Genomic DNA, 13,164 nt, shown 5'->3' on the forward strand with positions numbered 1-13,164 from the left:
ATCATCGAAGCGTTCAACAAAATGAAAAAAATACAAAAGGTGACTTGCAAAAAGAGCAAGCAGAAATTATGGCAAACTTGTGTACCAAAGAGTTAATACCAAAAACGTGTGTACCAGATACTCATCGCTATCTCTCACAGGTGAATTTTCCACCATACCAGTCTTTCTCATTCTTTCTTTCACCATAGTCTCCCATGACTCATGTCTTGACTCTATTTTTGTTCTTAAACTAGCTACCTAACCTATTCACAGGCCCTGAAATATAATACCACTGTATTCTTTTGGAAGCTAACAGCTACTATCCTTCCAGCCCCTCTCTGATCAAACAATTTTCATTTCCAGGGAGATGATATAACTCTTGCTGGGACAATAATTTCAACACTAACCTTAAAGGCTCTTGGGGTGACGTAGCTAAACTTTCCAGACCACATTTGCTTGATCAGTTCAGCATAAGATTTGGCTATTTCACCTCTCATTCCCAGGGGATTGTCAAAATTCAATTCTTCTTGATACTTATCGTTGAGGAAATATTCTGTAAGAGGAGGGGTGTTGCTCAAACACTGCAAAAAAATAAAAGGTATTTTAAGTAAAAGTAATTATCCATTTAATTTTCCCTAAACCATGTTAAAATGAATAAGAAAATAAACTGATTTGCAATGTGCTGTAATGTACAGAGAAAAATTTAAGTGATTTTTTTGAAAAGGTAACTGGTCAAATATGCAACTGCTGCACTAAACTATTCATTTCCCAAATGTCAAGTAATTATAGTAAATGCAAACATGAATAGTTGTTGCTGTAAAATTTGCATTAACTTTAATCAGAGCACACTACCTGCAAAATGGGGAAAGAAGTTCAGAGTTTTCATTCACTCTTTTAATTCAGTGGTACAAACTAAGGATTGCATATTCACTCTAAGGACCAGAAAATTAGCCATTGGTACTCTGCACCCATGTGGGAGACCCCGAGGAAGCTCTGTGCTCTCAGCTTTGGATCAGCTCAGTTCTGAACCAGCAGGTGGAAGAACTTCTCTTTTTCTCCTTCTCTCTCTGTAAAATCTGCTTTTCAAAGTGAAAATAAGTATTCCTCGGTAGCCTTATCTTTTGCTAACCTTTTTTGCGCTCTATGTCTGGCCTTGTTTGATTACTCATAGGTCCTTGAAATCTGCACATTCTCTCTGATTTTGCAACATTACTGTGGATATTTGAAAATGTACCATTTTTGCCTTAACAATTTCCATCAACCCATTAAGATTCAGGTATCCTGACGAGAAAGCTTCTCTGGCTGCCTCTATAGGATTTCCTCTGTATGTTTCTATAATGCTTAGTGTTCACTTTTATGATGCACTTAATTTATGATGTACTATAACTCTGCTTTCCAATTAATTACAACTCAGATTTAACAAGCTACACACACCAAAAAAGGGACAGTTTTGATAACTGCTTATACTACACATGAAACTATCATAACCAATATTTAAATCTAACCAATTTAGTTTCAACTTGGGCTAAAACAGCATTCTATTTTATGTTGAACATGTTTCAAGAAGCTCAGAAGCTACATTTCTCTAGTAAATTCTACAATGCATATATGAATAGATAATTTCAATAGTAACTATCAATACTACTACACAAATTATGATGGTTTAAGAACTAAGAGACCCGGCGAGGTGGTCTAGTGGCTGAAGTCCTTGCCTTGAATGTATATGCCAGTATACCATATGGGTGCCGGTTCTAATTCCGGCAGCCCTGCTTCCCATTCAGCTCCCTGCTTGTGGCCTGGGAAAGCAGTCGAGGACGACTCAAAGCTTTGGGACCCTGCACCCATGTGGGAGACCCGGAGGAAGCTCCTGGCTTCGGAATGGCTCAGCTCCAGCCATTGTGGCTGCTTGTGCTTGCTTCCTCTCTGTCTCTCCTCTTTATCCTATCTGTATATCTGCCTTCCCCATAAAAATAAATAAATCTTAAAAAAAAAAAAAAACAAACAAAGTTGAGGTGGGCATTTAGCTTAGTGCCTAAGAAGACCATATTCCCTATCGGAATACCCATGTTTGACACCCAGCTCCGGCTTCCAGATAGTGTGAACCTTAGCTGACACTGATGATGGCCCAAGTAACTTGAATAATCACATTTCTGGATTGAATTTTCAATTTCTCGGCTTCAACTTGGCCCAGCTCTGGCCACTGTGTGTATTTGACAGGTAAACCAATGGATGGGAGTTCTCATTTTGTCCTTCAAAAAATAAACAAACAAACACACCCACCCTACTAAGGTCATTCAGATTTTTCTTCATTTTGAAAGAAGAAGAAAGTATGTTCTTAAGGACCAAATAAATATGAAAAGTTTTCATGACTTTAGGTCAAAATTTAAAAGCATTAATTGCAGTAAAAATATTCACACAAAATATAGTAACATGAAACTGCTTCTATGTCCTCTATTAAATTATTAAGGTTCAACTGCATAATACCCACAAATGCCCAAATCTGTGTTGAGGAGAATCAAATCTTATAATTCGTCACTAAGAAAATGGGGTCCAAATATAAAGCAGCGTGAGTGATGATAAAACATATATCTCTTAAGCCAGTTATTTTATCATTGTGCCTACAGTTGGTCCTAAAGCTGGGCTGCATGTTACCAGTATCATGTTAAAAACAAAGCAATAAGCAAACTAAAGGAAATGACTCTGTTTCACTGGTTCTAACTCTAATGGCAAAATAGAAATGAAAAATTGTGCTAATGAACAAGTAAATGCACTTGTTAACTAAAAACTTTTATATGTGAATATTTCAATGACCCCTAAACATACTAACAGTAAAATCAGTTAAGAACTCTTGAAGATTTAGAACTCTTGAAGATTTAAGGACTTAAAACCGAAATACACTCTTATTATATGATAGACTTATGTCAATCATTAATTTAGATTTCATCATTGAATGACTGGGTGGATTTATCAGGATATAAGCTACCCAAGAGTTTTTGATCCACTAGGAATGTTAACAACACCTGATGTACACAAAAGCCAGCTATTTGATAAGAATTGACTTTTCAGTATCTGTTTCTTAAAGTGGCTTTGTGCTTCTCTACTTGTGCCTGAATATGTAATTTTATATATGAAAGTATAACACTGTATGTTACACTGAACAAAGGTATGTAGGTTGGATGAATGAAAATTCATATGGTATGAGCACCTGGAGCAGCAGGAAATGGAGATCTGAACTGTCCATTTTACAATACTAACTTATCCAGAATTTCTACAAGTACAAATAATGCCTGAAGAGGTTATCCTAATGAGCGAAAAGGACTACTGTGAAGGGCCAACAATTAACAAGATAAATGTACATAATTAAAATTCATGTAAAGGAAATATTTTATGAAAGATTTTTCCCCTAAATTTTCAATCTTGAAGAAGACATAAAAAATTTTACAGGGAATAGTTCTAAATAAATCAGATGTCCCAACAAATGGGTATTCTGCTACATAGTTCAATGCATGCAATTTATATGTAGTACAAATCCTGAAGAATTATTTCAATAAGAAATGTGTAACTCAAGTATTTTATAAATTATTAATTTTCTAGAAAAAAAATCTCTAGTCATAAATGTCCTTATATAACTGGAAATTAGGCAACTGGAATCTTATATGAGACAGATCATGAATTTTATATAATTTTCACTATTGGTAGGATGGGACTGCCTGGCACACTTTTATTTATACACACAGGCATAAATCCTATTGGTCCTATATTACTTTTAAGATGTTCTTCCACTATGTTCTGATCAATGAAACTGATATTTCTGGGGTTCTCTGAAAAAATACAAATGACAAATGAAAAGAATCTCAATTTTGTACTCTAAGTACAACTTGCAAAAAAAATGGAGTCAAATTTCTACACATAACAAAATCTCAAGTGTGTATTCAATTTATTTCAGGAAATGAATATGTAATAGCCATACCATAACTTGTAATGAATCTGGAATTTCCCCAGTACCTGGAAAATAGTCAAAGTAATCCCCTTCAAAAAGAGTAAGTTGTCTTTTGTAATGCTGAATATGAACCACTCCCTTTCTGTTGAGGTGCTCCAGAATCCCAATTCTCAAGTGCTCATGTATGCTCACTAGTTTAGTAAACCGGTAACTAGAACAGGAAAGAAAACAAACTTAAATTTTTGATTACCTAAAGCTTTTGAGTTGTGTAGCTCATTCTGTAAACTGATGAAAATGTAATGCCACTCAAAACTCTTACAATAGTCACATCTTCAAACTGCCCATTACTAAATACAAAACCCAATCTAAAAATTATAGATTCTTATTTTAAAGCCTAACGTAGTCCAGTTAATGTCAATGTAGCGTACTCTAAGGTGGATAAAGAATTTTCATATATGCCACATGAATTGTTTTCCAGTTTGTAATGACAACAGCACAAACATTCGGAAATTATAATTCCAAAGCATTCTAATTGTACGATTGGTCTCAAGTTCTGTAATCAGACAGTAAATTACAAAGGATAAGTCTGATGTAATCTTTTATCATCAATTATTACAAATGTGTCTCAGTATTAAGTAGGTATTAAAAATGAGATACTTTCTGGGCTCAGCGTGATGGCGTAGGCTAAAACTGAGATACTTCATATTTTTGTTACAGCTTTCTTTTCCCCTAAGATTCATTAGATTTCGGAGATCAACTCCAAAGAATTCCAATTGTCCAAGTGAATACTAGTATAGCTGTATTTGGCTTCAAATTTCCATTCTTTCCACAAGATATTTAAAAAGAAAAAACGTATGCAAGTAAAATATGAATGGATATAACCTTACTGTTTTTTTTTTTAAACTTCCATTTTGCCTTGGATCCTTGCCTCCCCACCTCCCATCTGGTAGTCGGGGAAGAATCTGTACACTCCACGTAAAATGCTGATATTTTACATAAAGTACATGTGGTTTTAAGACAAAATTTTTGAATTGAGCTAAGGTATTTCTAACAATTTTATTATATATCATAAACTGACCTCTGTGCTTCAGACATGAATGAAATTAAACTGCACTTAAAATTTCCATTGTTTCCCCTTCCTTCAAATTTTATGGTATTTCTTCTTCAAAGAAGAACTTTTATATAGATTCTTACAACTATAGGAACCAATGGAAACTAACACATGGGCTACTAACATCAATCCTTCACCCCCCGTGCCATCTACAGGACTGAGGAAGAGTAAGTCTCAATTTGTCAAAAAGACTACTACTCTGTCACTTGTGGTAAGAAATACTGTAACTAAAGAATTCATGGCTATGTTAATGCCACTCATTTTCATACTGAAAAATACCTATTTATGTAAAAATAAATTTGAAAGTCTCTTTGATAGTGATTTTATATCACCACTGAAGCCATAAACTTCAGGTAAGGCATGTTTAGATGAGGTCTTAGAACCAAATGGTTCTAATAACATTAAGAAACAATATTCAGTGATATGTTAAAGAACTGTAGTCTATGCATTTTAATTTTGATGTTAAGCATATCTTATACTGCATGAATAATTTAAAAATGCATTATTGAACCCAGCAGGGTAGGTTAGTGGCTAAAGTCCTTGCCTTGCATGTGCTGGGATCCTATATGGGTACTGGTTCATGCTCCAGCTGCTCCACTTCCCATCCAGCTCCCTTCTTGTGGCCTGGGAAAGCATTCAAGGACAGCCCAAGCAAAGTCTTGGGACCCTGTACCTGCATGAGAAACCTGGAAGAGGCTCTTGCCACCTGGCTTTGGCTTACTTTGAATGAACCAGCGGATGGTAGATCTTTCTATCTGCCTCTCCTAAAATAAATCTTACAAAAACAAAAACAACCCACATCATAATGAAATAAAGGTTAGCAGTAACTGTTCAGGTAAACTTGACAAAGAATCCAGGAAAAATTAATGGCTCTTCAACTTTTTTTTTTTTTTCACGCTAAGTCCTTTCCATATTATTTGCAGTACAGAAATTTTGTTTATTTAGAATTGTGTACTTTATTAACTTTTTGGCTTTCTTGAAAAGGTATGTTACAGGATGGGATAGCAGAAAAAAATCTTAAAGTTTAACTATTATCTTTATATTACTTTCCTATATCATTTCATTATACTAGACCCATAAATGACAATAAGTTGAATATGTGCTAGCTTGAGTGTTCCCAATTATTTTTATGTAAAAAATTTGCACTGTGAAGCACTAAAGTACTAATAAAGCCTAGTAGTGATTAACAAGGCAGTCCAATCTAAGAGACAGAGTGGTTGGTTAAGTTTGAAGGACGTAAGATACACTAGAAACAATTCAGCTGCAATAAGTAAATACATATGAGATCTATTGCTTTTTAAAAAATTAGCTTTTTTTTTTGTATTTTAGATAGTTCTAAAAATAGTCATGTTGGGCCCGGCACGGTGGCGCAAGTGGTTAAAGGTCCTCGCCTTGCACGCCCGGGATCCCATATGGGCTGTGGTTTGTGTCCCAGCTGCTCCACTTCCCTTCCAGCTCCCTGCCTGTGGCCTGGGAAAGCAGTCGAGGACGGCCCAAAGCTTTGGGAACCTGCACCCGCGTGGGAGACCCGGAAGAGGCTCCTGGCTTTGGATCGGCATAGCATCTGCCAGTGCGCTCACTTGGGGAGTGAATCATCGGACAGAAGATCTTCCTCTCTGTCTCTCCTCTCTGTATATCCGCCTTTCCAATGAAAAAATAATAAAAATAAATCTTTAAAAAAAAAAATAGTCATGTTACAAAATAAGTTCCAAACAGTTTTGGCAAGAGGATTTTTCTAATTCAGGGCTTCTCAAACCATTTGTGTAGAAGAAAACAGTATTAAAAAAGCTTCAAATCATCGTGATCCTGACTCTTTTGTACAATACAACTAATAAAGCACTAGAAAAGTGAAATTAAGCCTATTTTTATTAGCATTAATATACAAAATTACACAAGTTGCCCTAGACATTTGTGAACACTATTTCTCTACTTGTACTTGTTTCACTGTTTACCAGTACTGTTTTGTCAGTAAACATGCTTGGAGAAACACTTTTCTAAAGAATTTACTGTTACTTGGCATTTTACTTAATGTTAAGAATATAAATGAAAATAAAAACAGCCTCTCCTTTCATGAATCTAATGGAGTAATTAGTTATTGCCCCAAAGAACGGATAGAGGAGGTGCAGGAAAGGCAACTAGGGAAGAGATTACAAAGTTAAAGAATCTTTTAGGGCCCAGCAGCATGGCCTAGTGGCTAAAGTCCTTGCCTTGATCACGTCAGGATCCCATATGGGTGCCGGTTCTAATCCCGGCAGCTCCACTTCCCATCCAGCTCCCTGCCTGTGGCCTGGGAAAGCAGTCGAGGACGGCCCAAAGCTTTGGGACCCTGCACCCGCGTGGGAGACCCGGAAGCAGTTCCTGGTTCCCGGCTTCAGATCGGCATAGCATCAGCCGTTGCACTCACTTGAGGAGTGAATCATCGGATGGAAGATCTTCCTCTCTGTCTCTCCTCCTCTCTGTATATCAGACTTTCCAATAAGTAAATAAATCTTTTTTTTTTTAAAGAATTTTTAAAAAGATTATTTTTTTCTTTAATTGAGAAGTCAGATATATAGGGAGGAGAGAGAGATAGAGAGGAAGTTCTTTCGTCTGGTGATTCACTTCCCAAGGGGCCACAACGGTGAGAGGTGAGCCAATCCAAAGCCAGGAGACTGGAGCCTCTTCCAGGTCTTCCATGTGGGTACAGGATCCCAAGGCTTTGGGCCGTCCTCCACTGCTTTCCCAGGCCACAAGCATGGAGCTGGATGGGAAGTGGGGCTGCTGGGATTAGAACCAGTGCCCATATGGGATCCTGGCATGTGCAAGGTGAGGACTTTAGCTGCTATGCTACTGTGCGGGGTCTAACTTAAAGAATTCTAAGAACTGAAAATAAATTTGGGTACGGAGGTAACCAGGTAGTGTCCAGTTTCAATTTTATATTGTAACAGAAAACAAGTTTGAAGTCTAATATCTTGATAGTTTAAAAGTCATATTTACTTTTAAACATTAATCTGAAATTAGTGTATTAAGTGGACTGAAATGCTGAGAATGGAAAGATGATTTAGAGATTTATTTCAGTCGTGCACAGAGAATGCTTAAGTAATGAAAAAACATATTTGTGGCAAAGAAGGGCAAATATAAGTGGTATTTGAGAGGTGGGAGGAACAGAATTTGGTAGAAGCTTTAGGTATTTGACTTAGGTTGCCATGTGGACAGTTGTAAGAAATAAAAGAATCAGAATTAGTCTTATAAGATATACTGAGCTTGAGTTATTTGTAGGCATCTTGGTAGGAATGACAGTTGCTTATTGGAGGATAACTCAGGAGGGAGAATTATGGTTGAAAAAGATTTGCAATTTGTCATAATATAGGTATCAACTTATCAATGATAAAAGGGCTACAAGGAACCTAGCAAAAATAAGGACAAGCATGACCTTATCAAAGGCAATTTCCGTGAGGTGGTATGAGGGTCACAGTAATAATGGTGATCAGTAGTTAATTCATATTTCACTATGGGCCAAACAATACTTAAGTATTTTATATAAATTTAATACATGAAGAATCTAAGTTTCTTATTCAAAGTCACACAAGTTACAAAGAGCAAAAACAGGATTCATATTTAAGCAGTGCTGATTGCAATGAGAAGAGGGCTAATCAAATTCAAGATGAGAAAGCTGGAAGTACAGATCATCCTTTTAAGATCCCTTCACTTCACCCTGTAATTCAAATAAAGACTTGCTTTATAAATCTGCTGAAAAGAGGTGACAGGTGAGGTTAAAGGCCTGGAACAAACTGTCAGAAAGGTAACAGAGGGTCCCTGAAGGTGGTGGCATAATCATAACATACATTTTGGTATGGTACTAAGTTTAAGAGGAATCAGAGTATGCTTTATTACTAAGATTTTTATTATAAACAGTAACATTTTTGTCAAAACTATATTAAAGACTGAAATTCCTCTTGGCAACATACAGATATTTAGAAAAGCCCTAGGAATTATTTGCAATGTTTTAATTACATATCAAATCTAAAATACAATTAAGGCAGTATTATCTGGTATATATAAAATTTGGTAAATCCCTGAGGCATTATGAACCAGCATTATATACTGTTCATATTTTTGATACTTTTGTTTTTAGAGCTGGAACACTAGTGAATAAAACCATAATAGCATATATGAAATTGTGATAAATGCTTTCTGATCATATAAACAGCATGTTTTCTGCTGGAACAAAATAAAATTTGGCTACAGCGATCTGTGGTGAGAGTAACAATGCTGTAGTCTGTGCTTCTGGTAATTCTTTTATGATTAGCACGTCACTATGGATAGTAATGAAGTTTACCAGACAAAATTAAAACCCAACTCTGTCAAGACTCATGTATTTTCTTGATGGCTCTCTTTGTTTTGCTTCCATGACATTTTGCTCATCATGCTGACTGGTTTATTATAGATCTTATTGATTTGTACAAGCCTCTCTAAGTTCTAAAGGACAGGCACTCACTTTTTAACCTCTGTATCACCAATGTGCACAACAATGCTTGGCACACAGCAGAGACTCAATGGATTTTTTGTTGGGTCAGATAAATAAATTGGCTACTAACAAAAATAAAAAGGAAAATAATTCAATCGTGCTTAACTCTTTTGTTCTTTCTTTTGTCCAACACTAGGTGAACTGTTACATATTTTTATGTCTTGGAACACCATCGGGGGAAAAAATCTCAAGTGACCAATTTGTACGATTTTAAATTGATATGAATTTCACATGAGATTAACACTAGTCATTTATTTTGAGGCTAGTGGAGGTTACACATAATCAAGACACACTTGATTTCATAATATCTTCCTTTTTTCCTACTACAAGAGAAGTTGATTTTTTCCACTGACACATTTATTATAAGCTTTACCCAAGAAAAATGATGGCAATTCTAAAAGAAGTGATTATTTTGAGCAATCTTAAATCAAGTGAATAAGTATACATACCACTTCTTTGAGAAATTGTTTTGAATGATCTGCAAACACTACTGTCTTAGGGGATAGCAGTATATTTGGCATCAAAGTAAGAACATCTTTTATGGCTATATAACAATGTGAACAGACTTAATGTCAGAATTGTATACTTGAAAGTAGCTAAAATATAGTACTTTGTTATGTATACGTCTTTACAATAAAACAAAACATTAATGGCATTCCTGTACTGATTAGTTGTGTTTAAGAAACATTTATCTCAAATTCTGCATAAAAACCTAGTAAGTTGCTTAAACGTTCCTTCCCTAACTTTTGTCATTAGTGGAGATACTTATGCCCAAATTCATAGATCTCAGTGCAGAGGGTATTAAGAGTGAAAATGATTTGCGGGGCTAGTGCAGTGGCATAACAAGCTAATCCTCTAACTGCAGTACCAGTGTTCCAAATGGGTATGATGTTCATGTCCCAGCTGAACCACTTCCAATCTGGCTCTCTACTGATGGCCTGGGAAAGCAGCCGCAGATGGTTCAAATCCGTGGGCCCCTGCACTCACATTGGAGACCCAGAAGAAGTTTCTGGCTCCCAGCCAACTAATCCATAGGGGCCATTTGTGAAGTGAACCAGCAGATGGAAGACCTCTGTCTCATCTTTTTCAAATAAAATTAACGAACTTTCCTAAACAAAACAAAACAATTTGAAGACCAACTTGCATCCTGTAAAGCAGGCCATAGGATTCATAGTGGGGCAGTCATGTTTCAAACAGGTTTATATGAGATCTTGCTGTCTATTATTAATTGAATAATCTGGTATCAGTAACAAAATCACTGCTATTCTCCCTGCCTGGAATAACATAGCTGATAAGTAACTGCTAAGAAACACTGACAATATTTAGTAACTGACACCAACATACACAGTACTAAGAATAATGCATCAAAACATCTATGATTGCCAAGTCGATGATACACATGAAGTTAATCCTTTTTAACAAACATTATCATAATCTACTTACAAACTAAAACAGAAAGATTGACCATATCAATATTAACGAAAACAAAACAAAAAAAAACAGATGAGGGATTTTCAGTAATCATGGCTTTAACTTACTGAAATCTAAATGAAAATTTAATAGAAACAGGCACAAGACAAGAAAACAAGGTCCTGAGAAGGATTTAATGTCACTTTCCTAAGAATCTCTCATCCAAACTCCTCCTAATCTAGTGAGTATTCAATAATATCAAATCTCAGTTTAGACTATAAGCCCAAAATAGTTTAGTGTCCACTTAATAAAGGAAGAAAATGTATCTTAACATGTTATGACATCAAGAAAACAAGCTGTTTCATCTTAAATAGCAGAAAATAAACTTGTAAAGTTTTTTTTCTCTCTTTTTCTGAGAGAATGGTGTTGGGAAGCAAATCTCTATTTTCATGATGATCGACTACAGACTGCCGTTTCATACATTTTCCATTCAAAAAAATAAAAATCTTTATTAAAACCAACATAAGACACTCTGTCAAATTATAACTGCAGGTGTAACAGGTCATCTCTGTAATGCAATACTTCGCTTATATCTATTGGAGATTAGCTCCACAAAACCCACAAATATCTAAATCTATTGATGTTGAAATCTCTCATGTAAAATAACACAGCATGTGCATATCAACACCTAATGAAGTGTAAACTACATGTAAGTAGTCACTACATCACATTGTTTAGATAATGATGAAAAAAATGTGCACATGTTCAAAACCTTTTTTATCTGAAATACTTTTCACAGCTGGTTGAATCTGGTGATGTGGATATGGGATGTAGTGGAACACAACTATATTATTAAATTTGCATTGATCTTTTACAGCTAGGGTAATGTAAAAACATTCTGATTTTAGAGTCAGAGGCTAATTATCTACAGTGCCTTAAAGCAGTACACTTTTATATGATGATTCATGTAATTTTTACCATTATAGAATCGGGGACAGACAAAACATCTTCCAGTCTACACTAATTTGAAAATAAGTGTTAATCCTAAAGAACACACAAATCAGATTCTCTCTCCCCACACAAGATTAAGAAAGGCAAACTATTTATGACAAGAAGTTGCTTGCCAATATATACAAAGGATACCATTTCTACCCCAGTTCTGATTACAAAATTCTTGCAAACTATATTATATTCACTCTTTCCTAAAATCATCTGCCTGAGAATGTAGGTCCTGCTTTTTCAATCTTCTCTCTTTTTTCAGAAATGGGACACTTGTCCCTCTAACCTAAACAAAGGGAACAGTAAAACCCTGATACCATGTTAGGTGATTCTAACGTAAGACAGGTGTGGCCCTTCTCGTCATCTGATAGAAGATTTAACATTTGTTGAGATAGTTTGCAATTTTTGTCCCATATGTGGAAGGAACGCAAATAACTGAGATCTACAATTTAGATTAGGCCAAGAATTTGGCCTAGAAAGATGCAGTTCAAATTTTTAGCTAGTCATATTATCTCATTTCTTCAGAACAAGCCATTTTAAGAATTTGTTTTATGTGTTGGGGGGTAAAGTGTTTCTTTTTTTGATTGAAGCTATACTCATTTAAATTTATTGTTGTTTAACTTAAATAAAATAGGAAAGTTCCTCAAGGAGAGAGCAGCATAGCACTACATTTAAGTCAAAGCTATGCAGCAATGTTAAATATAAACAGAGTTGTGATGGCTGAAGTTTAAGGCAATTCCTAAATTAGGATGTAACTGGATGTATGATAATGTATAAAACATCGTTTAGGGTATCAGGCAGTGGAGACATCCTGTTCTTGTGTCAGAACGTGCAGTAATATCCGCATCAATCCTTACTGTGCATTTAATCTCTTTGGGAGTTGCTTCCTGAGTTTTCCTGATTCAGTATTACCATATGAATACAGAACAGATCTTTGGACTTAAACATAAGAATTCAAAATTTACCAAAAGGACAATAATGTTAAAATTCATGTATCAAGAATGTTCTATTAGTTTGGGGGCTTCTATGCCCAGAGTTTGATCTGCAACGGAGAAATGAAATAACCAGCTCTAATTTTATATATGGTGATGATATAAAAAAATCATTTCTTTAGAATCAAAGATAGGAATAGTTAAAAGGTTATGTAGGAAAAGGCAATTACAGGAAGAAAGCTTCATGGAGATAAAAAAACAGGAAGGGGAAAGGGCACTAATCTCC

The 13,164-nt window shown here is 35.5% G+C and overlaps 1 protein-coding gene across 7 annotated transcripts in view; it reads right to left on the reverse strand.

Moving 5' to 3' along the window:
* The window catches only part of USP15 (ubiquitin specific peptidase 15), a 99,245-nt gene that overhangs the window by 18,815 nt on the left and 67,266 nt on the right, over positions 1–13,164 (reverse strand). For 6 of the 7 annotated variants that reach the window (XM_040982626.1, XM_040982609.1, XM_040982619.1 and 3 more), the window contains one exon: positions 387–560. In XM_040982626.1, coding sequence (XP_040838560.1) covers positions 387–560 — 174 coding nt within the window. Of the gene's footprint in view, positions 1–386; positions 561–4,100; positions 4,131–13,164 lie in introns of those variants that run through there. The other variant, XM_040982663.1, reaches the window with a different exon arrangement.

Source organism: Ochotona curzoniae, unplaced genomic scaffold, assembly GCF_017591425.1.
Source record: "Ochotona curzoniae isolate NIBS_2020 unplaced genomic scaffold, NIBS_Ocur_1.0 contig_1014, whole genome shotgun sequence".
NCBI classification, from domain to species: domain Eukaryota; kingdom Metazoa; phylum Chordata; class Mammalia; order Lagomorpha; family Ochotonidae; genus Ochotona; species Ochotona curzoniae.